Below are 19,106 nucleotides of genomic sequence, written 5' to 3'. Positions count from 1 at the left end.
AAACTGTGATAATGTGAGAAATGTTGAAGGTGTCTGAATACATTTTGGTTTGACTGTATATTTAATTTTTACAGTGAAGACTACGCAGTGCTATTTTACATTTAATTATTCGGTTTCTGTACCTGGACACCTACAAACTTGAAAAAAATTGAAACATTGTGTAAATAGCACAAATAAATAAACAGAATGAACATACAAATTAAACAATTTCAAACAGGGCCCACTGGTACAACCTGCACTGAGGCCCCGCAAACCCCAGATATGGCCCTTGAAGATGTAGATGAGTTTGTTTCTTCATCAGAATAGATTTGAAGAAATTTAGCATTACATCACTTGCACACCAGTGGATCCTCTGCAGTGAATGGGTGCCCTCAGAATAAGAGTCCAAACAGCTGATAAAAACATCATAATAATCATAATCTATATGACTCCAATCCATCAATTAATGTATTTTCAAGTGAAAAGTTGTGTTTGTAAGAAGCAAATACTTAATTGAGGAATTTTAACTTTAACCCTTTGTTAATATACCAGACCGTAAGCAATAATAATGCTTTCTCCATGAAAAAAAAAAAAAAAGTCCATCCATTGTTGTCCTCTCACATTAAAATCCACTGACATATTTGTTTAAAACTGTTTTGGGCTGATTTTATTTGTAAATGATGTTTAATCTGTCTCACAAATTCAGCCTTTGTGGCTCCCCCCATCACCACCAGAGGGAACCATCACCGGCGTACTAGTCAGCCTTTCGGACTTCATTTCCCACGATGCCCCGTACCTGAGACTAATCACCTGCACAGGTGTTTCCCATTGCCTGGCCTATTTAAACCGGGCCTTTGCTGTGCTTATTGTAAAGCCTCGTTTTCCCAGCATACATTTCTGAGTGGTTTCCCTGTGGTTGATCTCCTGGTTTTTTTTTTTATCTGGACTGTTTACATGTTGACGACTGATAGCTGCTACCTACTCTGACCCTGCCTGCCTTGTGGTATCGTATTATTGTCCGTCTGCCCACTGCCCTGACCCTGCTAATGAACTCTGTTTATGATTCTGCCCAGTCTGTGTTGTATCTGATGCCAGTAACTGATCTCTGCCTGTCTGACCTGCCTTGTTATTTAATAAAGCTGCACATGGATCCCAGTGCCACTGTCTCGTTACAATCTGTGCATGTTTCTCTCCTAATTCAGACTTTGTCACTGAAGAAAGCAATATTATGGATAGAAGATTCACATTAGAGGTATCCCTAATGATTATTTTGGGACTCAACTGATTAAGTTGATTATTCTCCGATACATTCTTAAAAATAAAGGTGCTTCACGATGCCATAGAAGAACCTTTTTTTTTTGTCTGAATGGTTCAATAAAGAACCTTAAACATATAAAAGGTTCTTTGTGGTGAAAAGGTTCTTCAGATTATAAAAAGGTAAGAAAGAGATAGTTCTTTAAAGAACCTTTGACTGAATGGTTCTTCGTGGAACCAAAAATGGTGCTTCTATGGCATCGCTGTGAAGAACCTTTTATGCACCTTTATTTTTAAGAATGTATGTATATATTATACATATCTATGCTGGCTAATGCCTTCTCGACCATGGAACGGCACGTTCGGCTGTCACACAGGCAAAATACAATCAAGGATTTTTAAAAAAAATCAGTTACTCGAATTGTATTGAGAAATCGTGACAGCCCTAATTCAGTCAGTGTTTTTAAGTAAAAAAATGTGTTGATATATTTATCACAAACACACAGCTTTTTACTTTGTAAGACATTAATTGATGGGCTCTCATTCTAACAGCACATTCATTGCAAAAGATCCACTAATGAGCAAGTGATAAAATGCTACATTTCTCCAAATGTGTTCAGATTAAATGTATAATCTTTTAATACGTTTTTTTTTTTTTAAATTCTATACAATATTTTTATGATTTCAGTTAACCATGTAATATTTCCCTGTTGAACATCAGATCAAACCTGATTCTCTTCCAATTATGATTCCAACACAATTAACATTTCATCTCCAACTGCTGGTTTTATTAGTACTTTAAACTGAATAATTTTGGTTTCATTCAGAGTGTCGCTGAGTGAATACATACGTAAAACCACTAAAATGTTTTCCTCCTCTGTATCCTGCACAGCTCAGTCTGCCTTCTGGCTCCTCAGATGCCAGTCCTATTCTTTGATCAATGGTCACAGAAGACGTCAAGGTCCTGAGTTTGTTGGTGATATTAAGTGTATAAAGCACTTGGAAAGTGACTCATCGTCTGTAGTCAGACAGTCTTCACTATAAAATGTAAATGTTCTAGACTTTTTACTTATTTTATAAGGTTGCATAAGATGCAATCACAGAAAATCTGTTCATAAAAGCATAAAATCTGTTCACATGGCTTTGACACATGGTACTTGCCTTCTCTATTAAAGAAATTACATAATCTGTGTTTTTTTTTTTTTTTTTTTTTGTCTATAAAGAAATATTTTTACATTCCATTTTATAACCACCAATAACATAAACAATGCCCTTTTACCTAACTTACCTTACTACCATACCTTACTAATTTAAAGAGTAAATCAGCCCTTTTCTTTGTAATTAACCTATCAATATTCTTAAAGGAAATACGCAGTCAAAGATGAAAACAATTGAGATCTGCAAGCAGTCATAATCAAATACATGAGCAAATAAATATAACTGAGAATGAATAGGGGTATTTGTTTGGCATTTATTATGTGTATTCAGAGTTGGGTTCTTGGACTCGGGACTTGGACTCAGACTGCAATTGTGAACTTGGACTTTGACAGACTCGGGTGGACTCGGACTTGGACTTGGATATTTTGGACACAGAAATTTTTCAGAGTACAGACGAATCCATGTCATGTGTAATATAAAATAAAAATCTCCCACTTAATTGATTAAAAACTAGGACTCTGTGGACTCGGACTCAACACTGTATGTATGTTTATTTATTAATTTATTTGTTACAACAGAAAAGGTTGTGCTGGGAGTTCTCTTATACATTTCCATCCATACGTGCAAAAAAGGTACATTATTATTAATCAAAAATAATAGCATGGGCCAAAATGCTTAAATGTTAATGTCCTAATACAGAAGATACTTGTTTTTAGTGACTCATATAACCCCAAAATAATACAGCTTCTAAATAACAGGAAAACAAACAAACAAAAGACTCACTGTGAAATAAGCACTATAGTACCTCTGAGGACTCAGACAAAAATGATTAACTTGTTCCATATTGTCCATTTTATGTTTTCTGGGGGTTACGACTTTTAGCTAACTGAACGAGTGACACAACAGCTTCAAAAACAGATAGTGAAGTCTAATTATGAACTAATTATATCTGAAGGGAAAATGTCTATATATAGGCTGAATGCACTGTAAGTTGCTTTGGCTAAAAGTGTCTGGTAAATGTCATATGTTATACCAAAACATGTCACAACAGAGCCTGTAATATGATTTGTCACTAACAAGGCTGTCAAGGATAGCAATTCCAAAACCATTTCTTTGTGCAAGCCTTTCAGCCTGAAAAAAGACAAATGCAATAAACAACAGTTCACATACAATGAAAAACAGTTCCATGTACATCACATCAATGTTTAACAATAAGATGATGGTGTAGTTATGATTCAGCATTCAGAGACCTAAAGAGAAGAAGCCTAAGTACAATCATATTTAACCCTAACATCAAAATGTAGGTATAATTTTCTCAGACACTGGAAGAAAAAACACTTAACTAGAAGTAGAGGTACAATATAAATAGGTGTCTTTACAGACCACTTCACTTTGATTTGCAGATGTCTATATAGACCAGACATGATTAGCTCCAAAAATAAAAAAAATAAATAAAAAATTGACACACCAGAACATAAACCAGAAAAATGAAACAGAATATATTTGATGTGAAACATGCGAGATGTGAAACCATCAAAGGTTAGGCAATAATTATAAATAGAGTGCCAGCATGACATCCAAACTGATGCCAAAAAAAAAAAGAATAAAGAAATTACTCAATTCTGAATTCAACACGTATGCCAAAAACATAATAATGGTGAGTAAGTGATGAAGCTTCTCGCAGAGGGTCTTATCTAGTGAAATGATCAGTCATTTTCAAAAACCTTTTACAAATTTATATACTATTTATATACTATTTAACCACAAATGCTCATCTTAAAAACTGGGTCGGTACTTCTGCCTTCGTCACACATGACCTTTCCAACGTGATTATGTAATGCATGAATGCTTGTGAAGGATGAAACAGAGTGAGGAGAATACTCAGTGATTCAGAAGTGTCAATGACAGGACATCAATGGTTTCCAACCTGAGGTACTACAGTGACCTGTCTGTTATTCCTTTAATGTTCTGTGGCCTCAAGTTACCTTTTTTATAGCACTTTATACCACAGAGATTGTTTCAAAGCAGATTCACAGTATTATACATGAAAATATTGATTATGCAAACTTCAAAAATGAGGCAAATCCAAATAAATAATGTCATTATTCAGCTCCAGTCAGTTCAGTGTTGGTTCCATTCAGTTCAATAACTGAATAAAATTCATTAATATGAAACAAATTCAACTCAGCTATAACGCAGAACTTCAGAAGACAAGCTCAATTCATATTTGTCTTTGCTGGTTTAAAAAAAAAATGCAGAATGAAACAACAACTGCAACACCAAATTCCCAAAGGAACTTGTGTCAGAATACAATTATAAAACTTGTTTAGCTCATTCTGTTTTATTGATTTAAATTATCATGTGGTTTGCACTAGAGCTTCCTCATCTAGGTCTCCACATTAAAAAAAAAAAATCATTACATTCATTTCCTCTAATTAGATTTTAAGTGGAGTTATTGACCCTAGGAAACATGAGTTACATGGCTACTCTTTTAGCAAACAAATTGTGTACTCATAAGAATTGAGACTAGTATTTAATGGTGTTAAAAGATGATTTAAACAATAAAAATATTTTATGGGATAATGACATGAAGCCATATGTTGTCATTAGTGCAATGTAGAGTATAATTACTCTGCCTTAATATGGTTTTGAAATGCCCCCACTTCTGTAGTCAAAATCACATCACGCTCAAGTGCTTTGATGTTGGAGATAATAAACACAATAGCCCAGAGAAATACAATATGGAACAAGTGGTTGCAGATATTGTCAATAACTTCTAAGCATAATAATTCTGAGGATATTGATTGGAGCATCATCATTGCAAGTGATGTTGATTGTGTGATGCTTTGTATGAACTGATACCAGAATATCTTAGTAATACTGTAGTCTGTTATTTAATTTTACATTTACTTTAACTTTACAAGCACTGGTACATGCTTTTATCCAAAGCACCTAACATCATATTCAAGGTTTACATATGTTTTTTTTTTTTTATCTTCATGCACTCCCTGGGAGCTGAACTGATTTAGCAAACCTCCATTTACTCTGGCTTTAATGGGCATTTACTTAAATGCTAGCCAAACATGTTTTCAGGCACATGCCGCAATCTTGGTCTTTTTACAGATGTCTCTAAAAACAACACGTCACATTCTCCGGCACATTTTTTACTTTAGGTTAAAAAGGGGTCCTAGTTAGAGCTAGGAAACAACCCAAAATAAGCTATGGAATTTATTTTAGAAAGAATTTATTTAAACACTTTTACATGTTTGAGCAAGCAGTTATTGTATACATGTATTCATTTGTAAGTGGCTTTGGTTAAAAGCATCTGCTAAATGACTAAATGTAAATGTATTCTGTGAAAGCAGTTACAACAATAGCATAGCAATTGCACATAATGTGTTTTTAGATATATAATCTGTTTAGATTTACAAAACAAATTAAAGTACAATTACATATTTAAAAAACATGACAACCATCCAGATAAGAACACACAACAGTCTTGAATTGGGTGAAAATAAATCTGTGCATAAAGATAAATTCTGTTAAATGAGTGAAAGCGCTTAGATCGATTTGCTTCCCGCCTGATGTTAGTTCTGTAACTCCCCACTGCTTTCTGTTGCTGTGGTTTCTATAGATTGATGAGGAGTAAACCACATGTGAGTAACTTGAACATAATAAGAACTTAGACATGCACACAGCTTCTTAGCATTAGTTGGGAGCAGTGTTAAATGTCAGAGGAGTTCAATATCTTATGGCTATAACATTTGTCTGATGAATCTAATGATTCATTACCAGTACTTTTTTAAACACATATACGTATCTAAGACTTGTTTCAGCAGATAAACACCATAACATCTTTAGGTGGAATATTGTGTGGTCGTGCGAGGAGTGAAACAGCCTCGGACATAGAGCTCATCAGAAACACCTAGAGAAATTATTCACATGGCTTGGAGTGGGTGGAATAGAGAACAGTGGCCAAATGCCGGTGGTTCTTTTGATTTATCTGTGAAAAAGTTAAAGCTGCTTCCCGCTCAAATGCACATCCCACAGTTCCCTGGAACCCTTCATTTTGCCAGTTCTTGTTCAAGGAAGTCTGCTGTCTGATTTCTCAATCGTGGCACAAGCTCATCTCACATTACAACTATAAACAAACATGACTCAGAACCATATGTTCATTCAAAGCATCATTCAATTATCCACTAATGTCTTACACTGGATCTACACTATGCACACTCACGTTTGAACACCTCCCACCCGCTTGTTTCTTCTTAATGTTTTTCTAATGGTCTTATCACAGCATTTTATGCAGATCACGCTGCTTCTCTGGGTTCTACATTTTCCTGCCGTCTTCACAGAAGTCCCTTCTCCTGATACCTGCTTTGTTACTATAGTGATGCCCTTTGTGACGTCTGCTGTTTACCCTTTTGCACTAAAGCACTTAAAATCTCCTACCACAAGAGTGTGATTACCATCACATTAACTTCCAATTCAGCCTGAAGTACATGCATATTATCTTTTTATATATCGACTGTCTTAAAATATAAACAACTACTGGTTCTAATGCCATGTACTCTAAACTAGAGGATTTCAAACAGGGTTCTAGGGACTCAAGGAACATTTTAGAGATTTTATAAAATGTAAATTTAAGGACTACGAAGTTAAGGTGTATACAACTTTCACAGTTAATTTCTGATTAGAATTTAGAAAGGAGAAAGAAAAATGAGTAGTAAACAGAAGTAATGTCAAATTCAGTTTAAAAATCATAACATTCGTGTATAAACTGATAGCTCACCCAAAAATGAAAATTCTGTCATCATTTCCTCACCCTCATGTTGTTCCAAACTTCTATGTCCTTAAAACACAAAAGAAGATATTTTGAAAAATATTTCAGCTGATTTTGTCCACATACTGAAAGTCGGTTGGGTCCAGTGTTGTTTAGACACCAACATTCATCAAAATATATTTTTAGAAGAGGGTTGAAAACCCTTATTCTGTATGCCTTATTCTATATAAAATTGATTTTACATTGTTAAAAATGTTATCATATTAGCTCACTTTGGTTTAAGCTTTGGTCAATTTTGGTTCAGTTTTGTAACATAATGTTTATGCTTAATGTATTTATAGTTCATTTGAATATATTTATTTCTTTGTAGTTAAACTCCCCACAGCGCCAACACTGTTTTACACTTTCTTTCAGCTTTTTGTGCCCAAAGATTTTTCTTCTTCTGTTATATGCATAGACTAAACCCAACTGCATCACGTCTCTGCAGATGCCTTTGAAAAGGTGCACCCCGCAGTCATATCCCTGTGGAAACGCATTTTCATCTTATGCCTGTGACCTCTACTACAAGTTAACACACATGCTCATACCAGCTGCAGACGCTATAACCAAGCTTGCTCTTAGGAAAAATGGCTAACAATTTACTTAAAGCCTTTATATATAATGCATTATAAAAGTAGTTTTAATATATGAATAATGCCTTGTAATGCACCTTACAATGCATTGTATGATCTAATGAATAATTGTAACCACAGTTGTAATACATTGTAACACTTATTGTCAGGGAAACAAACGGATTCAATTTACAGGTTCAACTCAAATTTATTTAAAGCTCAAACACCACTCGGCTCGGGCAGAGATTAGAGAAAGGATGAGGGTAACAGTCAACACGAGCCTACAGCACCTCTACTAGGCAGAGTAGATAATGAAGACCAGCACACACAGTCCCAGCGCCAGTGCCAACGCAACATCAGAGTAGAGAGAATAGCTCACAGAGTCAAAGCGTAGGTGCTGACGCAACATCAGAGCAGAGAGTTCCTTGTAGAGTGCACCGGGTATTCTGGTAATATCAGGGCAGGAATTAGGGAACAGAAGTTTGGTGAAACAAGAGGCTGAGAGCAAGGAGAAGAGAAGACAAACTGAAAACACAAAACTGCATTTGGAGCCTAAGAAAACACAACAAGATTAGATGCAGGACACAAAGTGTAGCACATTAATACCACAGTGGTTGGACACAAGACTACACACGAGGCGAACTTGAAAAGAGGGAGAACTAAGGAATTAACAAGTCACAGGTGTGACAGCAGCTGAAGTAGTAATTAAGATAACGATGGGGAAGGAACCATGAAGACAACGAGCACATGGTGAACTGTCAAAACACAACAAAAACCTGCTGATCAGACCGAAGTCATAACACTTATCTTATTCATTGCTACACCTTTATAAAGTATAATGCAATAAAACACATGGCAGACACACCTTCAAATATTATAATATGCATTTTAACTTTAATTATAATTATTTATGAAAACACATAATGCATTACAACACACATTATGAATACCTTTATAATGCATTATACATAAAGGCTTTAAGTGTTACCGAACATTGCATTGAAATTGAAAATGTTGCATACCCCCACCCCCATATAGTATTACATCACCAGATCAGGTTATGATAATGGTTTGTTCTTGTGCCGTCTCTCTGTTGCCAGGGAGTTTGATACAGATTGTGTTACGAAAAGTTCCTGAGGATTTGTTAGTGGGTTTGGGATAAGCCATGCTCTGATTAGGATCGCTGTGAAAGACTTTTATATTGGGGTTGACACTATAACCCTCGCTAATGCTAACAGCAGGGCTAACAGTTTCAGTAATACAGCCAGGGCGACACAGGTCGTCATCAGTGCTCAAGCTATGACTAATCGATTTGACGGTAGGACTTTTCTCTTCCAGGTAACTGCTAACACCATTGCTAACATCAGTTGTGACAAAACTAACATTAGATTCATCCCTCAAACCTGCGTCTGTCATATCCGCATCATCAGGAGGAGTACAATGTGTCCTCACCTGGACTGACGTTTGCTGAGGAGGTGAAGTAAGTAACACCAGCGGAACATTATGACCATAAAACAGTGTCTGTGGGATCTGAACCTTGAGAGATTCTCGCAATTTTTCCTCAGCTTTCTGCTCTGTTTCCACCGAGACGCTCTGAGTTTGATCCATGACCTTCGAATGTTTTAGCATCACCCTTCTTGCAGAAGGAAAGACTGAGATTTTCATTCTGCTCACTTTCTGCCCACCTGAGGCATTAATGTCTGAGCAAGCCTTTGGACACTCCAGCTGTATCTGACTTACAGAGTTTTCTGCTTTGCTGCTTGATTGCTTTTGTGCCGTTGCGGGTGTGTTTGTGAGCGTTTGTGTGACCTGGGATTCCTGTATCACATTGTCAACTGGATTCACATGTGGGGTTGCCCGTATACTGCATGGATTCAGCGAGATCGCTTGCAAATTCATGTCAGGATTGGGCTTTATCTGACATGCAGTGGAGGACTGTAATGGATTCAAACTAAACTCCATGCTGCACACAGTCTCAGAGAGACACTCTGACGTGTGTGGTCTTGTTGAACCTTTCACCTCACGAATGTCATCGAAGGACTCGCAGCTTGTGGCATCCTCATTCTCAGCTCTTTCTCCATACTTTACTGCTCTTTCCCCATCACAGTCATGAAAAGATACTTCCAATTCACTCACATTCTCATTGTCTGTCTCTTGAACTTTCTCTCTCCAAACATCCTCTTCCTTTTCATAAGTGAAAGTACTTGTCCACCGCTTTCTGGGCATTTCAGGTGTGAGTGGCTGCAGTCTCGCAGCAGCTCCAAACAGAAAAGGCCGGGACTGTGTATCTTGAGGGCTGGGGATGGGATCCGCCGAACTGAGAGACAGTGTGCTATCCAGAGAGCTGAGGGAAGAAGTGGCAGTAGATGACAGACTTGACATGCTGGCCAATCTCTGCGCAGGATGACGGAAGCGGGTGGGGATTTGTGGCGACTTCCAGAAAGTGTAACGGCGTCTCCTTGTACCCATTCCAGAATTGTGCGATTGTTGTTCTGGGCTTGACCCCAAGGAGCTGCGTGACTGCTCACTTCTGCTCACTGTTACAGCCACATCGTAGCTGGACTGGCGGATAACAGGTGTATGAGTCGGTGCAGGTGTTTGGGGTGTGGAAAAATACATCGAAGGCTCAGAGAGGCAACGATCGCGTGATTGGCTGAGCTCCCTGACTCCCAGCATGCTTACAGAAGCACTGGAACGTGAGGGAATGGAATCCAGTGTTCCACAGCTGTAGGCACCTTCTGTTGTTGGCATATCAGTATGAAAGGGCTGAGGTCTCCTCTTTTCTTTCAGAGAAAGTGCAGCCAGAGGGAGGAAAAGAGGATGAACTTCAGGCAATAGTTGGGAAGAAACGGTGAAGTCTTGATCTGTGTCTTCTGAAGAGGAGTGCTGAAGAATATATGAACCATCTATAGAAGAGAGAGAGAGCTTACAAAACTTTATGGATAAGACCGAAAAGACAAGAATTTGTATTTTTAATTTGGTTAAACACAAATGCTTATGAAATAAGTGCAAATCTTAATTTCAACCACTATGAAAAATGTGTATAAATACCTGAACTAAGTAATATATATATATATATATATTTGTATATGCATTATAGCATTACACATATATACATTTGAAATTGTCATATAATTAAATTGTATATATATATATATATATATATATATATACACATTTATATATATGGTATGGTTTGATGCAAAAGAGAAGAGTGTGTCAGCCTGTCTGGAATTCACCTAACAGCACCTTAAATGACTCTGAGGCCATGAGGTTCTTTAGGACTAAAACTGATAACTAAATGCCACATTTTCTCCTGGTCAATTTTCCAGGGATACTCTGGGGATAACTCTCAGCATCAGTAATTTGTGAGCTGGTATGAATTGAAGAAAAGAGAGAATTCCTCAGGGCAAACGTTCAGCTTTCATCCTAAACGTGATCAAACTGCCAAAACCATACCGGAATGGCTATGAAAGAAGTAACTGAATTTATCAGCGTCCCAAAGCACAACCATCAAATCCAGTGAAAATCTCTTGGTAGAACAGAAAACCACTTGGTATGTTGTGTGTATATACAGTCAAAATCATGTATATTTTCTGAACACATACCCTGATGATCTACTACTTTATCTAAAATTTGCAGTATATACGTAGCAGAGCTCACTGTAGGGCTATGCAATCGCATAATGCAAAGATTCTTGACCTTCCATTTAATTCAAAATGAATAGGAAGCAATCTTACATATTAGATCTACTTCATGACTTTTAATTAAACTGCCAAAACAAGTACACTTTTACACAAAAGAGTAACTTACATGTATATCCCGTTCCCAACAATGTAGCAAGCTACTGTTTAAAATGCTTATTATTGCATCCTGCATGCATTTCATATACTTTTCTAGGCATATAGAGGGAGAAGGGAAAATAAGAATACATTAAAAATATAACATTTATTCGCATATGCTGTCTGCCTTGTAATAGCACACAATTCACTAAAGGAATTATGTAAATCAGTTAACAGAGCCCAACAAATATGCTGAAAGCAATTTTTTTGGTGCAATTCCCTATCTTGCAGGTCGGATCTGGAGGATGCAAAACTACTGTGATCAATCATACTCCACTGAGACAGCATCACTCGAACAGAGCAATCCAGGCACCTGAAGTGGCTCCTCAAAGGTATAGTTAACCCAACACAAAGGAAGATATTTCTATGTTTTTTTGTTTTTTTTTTCACAACAAATTAAAGTCAGTGGCGTCAAAGGCTGTTTTCAACCCCATTGATTTTAACTGTATGGGCAAAAAACAGTTCTTCAAAGCATATTCTTCTTTAAATGTTTGGAACAACATGAGGATGAGTAAATGATAAAAGAGTTTCAATATTTTTGGTGAACTAGTCACTTTAAAATGCCAGAAGTATGCTCAATACACAGCACATCTTGATAAATGCCCGGCTAATATTGCAGTTCAGCATCATTTGATCTTCTTTTAATCTACTGCCATGATTAAAAGAAAAAATATACAAATATATTTTTTGAATGAAATTCTATTTAATGCAACATTAAGTAAACTACCACTTTTTGTGATTACAAACCCGATTCCAAAAAAGTTGGGACACTGTACAAATTGTGAGTAATCTCATAAACTTACATTTTATTCACAATAGAATATTGATAACATATCAGATGTTGAAAGTGCGACATTTTGAAATGTCATGCCAAATATTGGCTCATTTTGGATTTCATGAGAGCTACACATTCTAAAAAAGCTGGGACAGGTAGCAATAAGAGGCCGGAAAAGTTAAATGTACATATAAGGAACAGCTGGAGGACCAGTTTGCAACTTATTAGGTCAATTGGCAACATGATTGGTGTATAAAAAGAGCCTCTCAGAGTGGCAGTGTCTCTCAGAAGTCAAGATGGGCAGAGGATCACCAATTCCCCCAATGCTGCGGCGAAAAATAGTAGAGCAATATCAGAAAGGAGTTTCTCAGAGAAAAATTGCAAAGAGTTTGAAGTTACCATCATCTACAGTTCATAATATCATCCAAAGATTCAGAGAATCTGGAACAATCTCTGTGCATAAGGGTCAAGGCCGGAAAACCATACTGGATACCCGTGATCTTCGGGCCCTTAGACGGCACTGCATCACATACAGGAATGCTACTGTAATGGAAATCACAACATGGGCTCAGGAATACTTCCAGAAAACATTGTCAGTGAACACAATCCACTGTTCCATTCGCCGTTGCCGGCTAAAACTCTATAGGTCAAAAAAGAAGCCATATCTAAACATGATCCAGATGTGCAGGCGTTTTCTCTGGGCCAAGGCCCATTTAAAATGGACTGTGGCAAACTGTTCTGTGGTCAGACAAATCAAATTCTGAAGTTCTTTTTGGAAAACTGGGACGCCATGTCATCCGGACTAAAGAGGACAAGGACAACCCAAGTTGTTATCAGCGCTCAGTTCAGAAGCCTGCATCTCTGATGGTATGGGGTTGCATGAGTGCGTGTGGCATGGGCAGCTTACACATCTGGAAAGGCACCATCAATGCTGAAAGGTATATCCAAGTTCTAGAACAACATATGCTCCCATACAGACATTGTCTCTTTCAGGGAAGACCTTGCATTTTCCAACATGACAATGCCAGACCACATACTGCATCAATTACAACATCATGGCTGCAAAGAAGAATGATCCGGGTACTGAAATGGCCAGCCTGCAGTCCAGATCTTTCACCCATAGAAAACATTTGGCGCATCATAAAGAGGAAGATGTGACAAAGAAGACCTAAGACAGTCGAGCAACTAGAAGCCTGTATTAGGCAAGAATGGGACAACATTCCTATTCCTAAACTTGAGCAACTTGTCTCCTCAGTCCCCAGATGTTTGCAGACTGTTATAAAAAGAAGAGGGGATGCCACACAGTGGTAAACATGGCCTTGTCCCAACATTTTTGAGATGTGTTGATGCCATGAAATTTAAAATCAACTTATTTTTCCCTTAAAATGATACATTTTCTCAGTTTAATGATTTGATGTCATCTATGTTGTATTCTGAATAAAATATGAAATTTGAAACTTCCGCATCATTGCATTCTGTTTTTATTCACAATTTGTACAGTGTCCCAACTTTTTTGGAATCAGGTTTGTACATAGATGTGTTTGCACTGAAAATATTGACAATAACAAAACTTATGAGCAGGTTAGAATGTAAAGGTCAGTGAAAGAGTTTATTGCACTTAAAATGGTGTTCTGAAAAGTTTATTGACATTTCAGTTACGTCTGAGAAAGCTTAAAAGGATCTAGTAAAGTAAAGGCTGAAATTTTGAGGACAAAGCTGGTATGCCAAATATCTCTAAGAATACTCGAAACTGTAATAATGGCCAAGGCATTTCTTAAAAGTGATCTAAAATGTATTATTTTCAATTAATTAACCGCCAATTCAAATTCTAAAACACCCACATTCACCAGCAGCTAAAGTGTGTGTGGGAGTACTGTGAAATTGCAAAGTCAAAAGGGCTAATTGTTTTCTGTAATCTCAGTGAAATAAGGTCCAAAGGGGATAACTTTACAATCACCTGTGTAATCGCATGTTTCCTGCTCTGTATTCATCTGCCTGGCAAACAGACTCTCCAGATCATCTCCAAATATGGCAGGCGTGTTTTCTATCAGGTACTGGATGAGCGCTGCGACCTGAATGACAGATGGAAAAATATGAAACACCATCAATATGGAAAACAGACACAGCTGGCCCACAAATGTAAACGTTGACCGTAGCAGCACATATATCAGAGACTGAAGCACTGTACAAACCAGCTTGTGAAGTTTATGACTTGTGTTACAAAATGTTTTAAGAAGATTTATGTTCTACGTTCGTCGGAGCATGTCAGTGTGTCTGAGGTGGACACATTGTGTATGCTAGATGACTGCCACCTTGTTTCTGTCCAAGTTCTAGAGTGTTTAGACATCAGTTTAGAGTTTTCATCACACAGACCGTACATGACGCCAGTGTGTGTGTGTGTGTGTGTGTGTGTGTGTGTGTGTGTGTGTGTGTGTGTGTGTGTGTGTGTGTGTGTGTGCGCGTCTGGCATATGCATAGAGATCCTCGCAAAATCCAAAGAATTTTTTACTCCTTACTCATTTCAGATACAAACAAGCCCAAAGGACTGGAAAATTAAAATGCATATTAGAGGGAATGGAATGCTCTGTAGCACTTCCACTGGAAAAAACAGTATTTCATACACACCACTGGGATCTGCGGCTGGCACACGAAAGGCATCATCGTATGTAGTCCTGGACATGGTGAACTATTCTAACCACATTAACAATTAGTGTTAAATAGCCTGCTCTCATTCACCACACATTTGTCTCTGCACTAATTGGCTGGATTCATTGGTTTCGGACACAGCGTGAGAATGTGCTGCATAAATTATCTGGCATCTTGGGCATTGAGAAACAAAAGCATCTGCACTGTCACACACATCCAACTGCTCATTATAGATCAATCCTTGATTCATATCTCCCTTCATGTTCTTTTAAAGTCCCCAGGAAATCAAAATGGACAATTCTTGCTTCTGTGAGGAATACTGCAGCATTTATTCCAAATTATTTATCTGTGCATATTATTATTTTTTCAAAATGAAAGTACCGAGGGGGACATTGGTAAGCAAATGATGTACAGTAATGTTATGCAAATTATGTAATGTCTTGGTTGACTTGAGGGTAAGTAAATTGTCAGTAAATTTTTATTTTTGAGTGAATTTTTTTCCGGGCACTGGAAATATAGCTGCCCACTGCTTCGGGTGTGTGTTCACTTCTCACTGCTGTGTGTGTACACTTGGATGGGTTAAATGCAGAGCACCATTTCCAAGTATGGGTTACCATACTCCAAAATCATCCGAAATCACTGCAGAAGCACCGACCCAGTGTTTACAAAGTGAATATGCAAGGATGGTCAAACATTCTTTCCAAATAAATAAATAAATACATTTAAACAACGATGTAGTACAATTCTGAAGTTGGAGGAGAAAAGTGTTGGGAGTTTTAAGACATACCCTGCCTTGAACCATTGTACACAGAGTTTGCATGCGCATCGCAGAGCTAGACAATATGAGCAAAAAGTGTATAATTAATTTTTTTTTTTTTTTTTTTAAGAAAATGACAGCTCGTTTCGTTATATAAGTTCCGACTGATAAATTATTTGCGACTGAAGAAAGGGAGACATGAACATCTCGGATGGCATGGAAGTAAATTATCAGGATATTTTTATTCTGAAAGTGGAGTAATTCTTTTAAAAACTTGCCGTCATGTACTCTGAAGCCTACTGTAGCATGCAAAAAACGTATTTAGTTGTGTGTATTGTGTTCGCTCTGCGCAGCTTGTAGGTATCTATCTAACAGCAATATCTGTTCACTCGCAATTGTCTAGAAATCTTTGTATGAATAGTGAATGTTTGTCGTTGTTATTACTCTGATAAAGTAGTTCTGATAAAGAATAGAGCAGTATGTTAGTGTACAAACTGCAGTGCTTCATCAATACGTTTCTGCATTGGGCTAACACATATACCATGGCTGTTTGAGTGTTTACCACTGAGCTGTGGGCTAAGTAATGGTGATGGGCGTTCTGTTATTGACCTGCCCTGCACGCAGTAGACCAATCACGACAGACTGAGTCATCAGACCAATCACCACAGTTTAGCATCATGCAAAGGAGGAGTTCGGAAAAATGAATCATTAAACGAATCATTTGGGAGTCATTAAGCAAAAAAGGAAAAAATAAATGCATATTTTAAGACAATGAAAGTGTTTTTTGACCTTGCATGCATGACTCCCAAAAACAATATATGAACCTTTCATTACCCATAATAGGGGCACTTTAAATTATTGCAAGGAATTTAAATGACACACATACTATAGTAGTCCTTATCTTCACCTTTCTCTCCAATCTCACAACTCGGATGTCAATCATCTCAGGCTCAACGATGACAAAGCTGAGCTCTGCTTCCTCCCAATTTCTCTCAATCTCATTTTCAATCTCTCAGAATCACACAGAGATCACCACATCAGGTCTTTTCATAGAAAACTTCCTATACATCAGACTCTGATTGCGGACTGCTGTGCTACCAGTGCCCTCCTGTTATTTACAGTACAAGCCATAATCAAACACTAGCAGCAGCTGCCGCCAGCTATGTATGGTTGAAATGTTTATCCTCTCTCTAAATGAAAAGGTTTTATATCTAGATCAAGAAACTTCTCAGTCTCTGTCAGCCCAGTTGATTTCCCCTTTTAATAAATACCTCAGACCTAAAAATCACCTTCCAAAAAACTTCAGTAAGCTTTTGATTAAAAAAAAAATACTTTTCCTAGAAAATTAGGGCATACTGTCATTTTCAACAGATTTTTAAGGCTGAATGCGCAGCGAAGACTGACACGGAAGAGAAGAAATTGTTGAACAAAGTCATTATTTTGATTTCCTTTGTGCACAAAAAGCATTCTTGTAGTTTCATAACATTATGGTTGAAGCAGTGATGTCACATAGACTATTTTAGTGATGTCCTTTTTAGCTTTCTGGGCCTTGACTGTGGTAGTTAGGTTGCTGTCTATGCAGAGATCAGTAATATCTTAATTTATGTTCCAAAGATAAACAAAGGTCTCACGGGACAACATTTTCATTTTTGGGGGAACTATCCCTTTAACTGATGTTTGACCATCAGATCTCGCCATTTTAACAAGCACTGAAAAAGCAGCAAGAGTTAGAGTGAGAGATTGTCAGCTGGCCTGAGGCTAGCTCTGAGCCATCCTTATTGTTGAGCCCTGCATTCATGTCTGTCTCTGAAGAGGATGACTCATCAGCAACTGGCAAATGATGCAACAGAATATTAGTCAGGAAAATCTGGACATGTTTTTGAATTGTATTGGTCCTGAATGCAAAGATGTGGTTTACAAGGAATCTCCTTTGAAATGCAAAATCTGTTCTGATAATTTTCTATCAGAATTTTACAGCGCTGCAGGGTTTTGCGATCTAATTTGAATTAAGACAGACAGTGTGAACCAGTGTTACAAGGACGTTCATCCTTAATATGAAATGTAAATTTTTCCATGTAATATTTTGCATACTACTGTAAACAAACCTATGATTTATAATCTCTTAACATATGTAACATATAACATATCCTGCCACTCTATATTGTATATAATATAGTGACGTACAGTAGGTCCCCGGAGATTTGGATTCTTAATCATTTCCCTGTTTACATTTGTGTCAACATCCTGTTGATAAGGCAGATCCCTTTGGTTATATCCGATTTCATGAATGTAAACTGCTGAGGTTAATAAGCAGAGCAAGTCAGCAGCCAATAGATGCATCAGAATTCATTATCTGAAGGGTGGAGAAAATCATTTGCAGCTTTAGGTTAAAATCTCTTGAATAATAAACTGTGCACAAACTAGTATTGTGTGATTTACAAATGGAAGTTGGCCCCGGTTGTTGCACCCTTCAGTACCCTTACCAGATGCCTCTTAATTCAAGTTCATGTGAGTGTGTGTTAATGTAATCACTGGGATTTTTCTCCAGCATGACAACCTGTGGTGACAGTGGTGTTATACTGTGCCTCCCCAAGAGCAATTAGGGTGAGCTGTTTAAGCTGCATGACATTGTTTAGCAAGCTGGCATGCAAATTAGAATCTTCTCCCCTGCAGCACAAAAAAATCTAGAATCCTATGACTGATTCTGACCCAGATTTGAACCAACACCCCTCCATTGAACTTGAACTGCTTCTAATTTTAAACAAGAGAATACGTGTGTGGGTGCAATTAATGATCGAATACATATACTGTACTTGTAAAGCTGTTTCAAAGAACAGTTTCCATATTATGACATAATTGGCCAAGTGATAAGCCAAATGGCCACTAGCTATATTAAGAATTATTTTATGTTCATACCCATGAATTTTCACAGTGATGTAGGTCTTTTGATTAACTTCAGGTTTATGTCTCTAGTATAGCTATATAGTTCTTGATTCTAATTCTTTTATTTTTTATTATTTTTTATTATTATTAATTAATTTTTTTTTGGTTCACTGTGTCATGATAGGAATCGGTACAATTTCCCTTACATAATCTGTGAGGTTCAAAAGTCTGAGAGCTCGCTGAAATCAGGGATTTAAATGTCATTTAAATTGGAAAGTAAATACAATTAAAATCATTAGAAAATGAACAGGTTTTGATGTGATGAAAAATAAAATAATTACTTTAGATTCTGCAGGATTTCGAGGTCACTAATCAAATAGGTATTTTTAAGAATGAGATACTCTCTGGATCATTCTCA

The 19,106-nt window shown here is 37.2% G+C and overlaps 1 protein-coding gene across 5 annotated transcripts in view; it reads right to left on the bottom strand.

Moving 5' to 3' along the window:
- Positions 1–5,618: 5,618 nt before the first annotated feature.
- The window catches only part of LOC109090004 (rho GTPase-activating protein 20-like), a 33,605-nt gene continuing 20,117 nt past the window's right edge, over positions 5,619–19,106 (bottom strand). For 4 of the 5 annotated variants that reach the window (XM_042723725.1, XM_042723727.1, XM_042723724.1 and 1 more), the window contains 2 exons: positions 14,360–14,474; positions 5,619–10,691 (listed from right to left, as the gene is read on the bottom strand). In XM_042723725.1, the coding sequence (XP_042579659.1) occupies positions 8,839–10,691; positions 14,360–14,474 (1,968 nt within the window). In that variant the 3' untranslated portion in view covers positions 5,619–8,838. The remainder of the gene's footprint in view (positions 10,692–14,359; positions 14,475–19,106) is intronic. The other variant, XM_042723728.1, reaches the window with a different exon arrangement.

This window comes from Cyprinus carpio, chromosome B5 (genome assembly GCF_018340385.1).
Source record: "Cyprinus carpio isolate SPL01 chromosome B5, ASM1834038v1, whole genome shotgun sequence".
In the NCBI taxonomy this organism is placed as follows: Eukaryota; Metazoa; Chordata; class Actinopteri; order Cypriniformes; family Cyprinidae; genus Cyprinus; species Cyprinus carpio.
The sequence above is the reverse complement of the archived record's forward strand: the minus strand, read 5'-3'. Positions and strand labels throughout refer to the sequence as shown.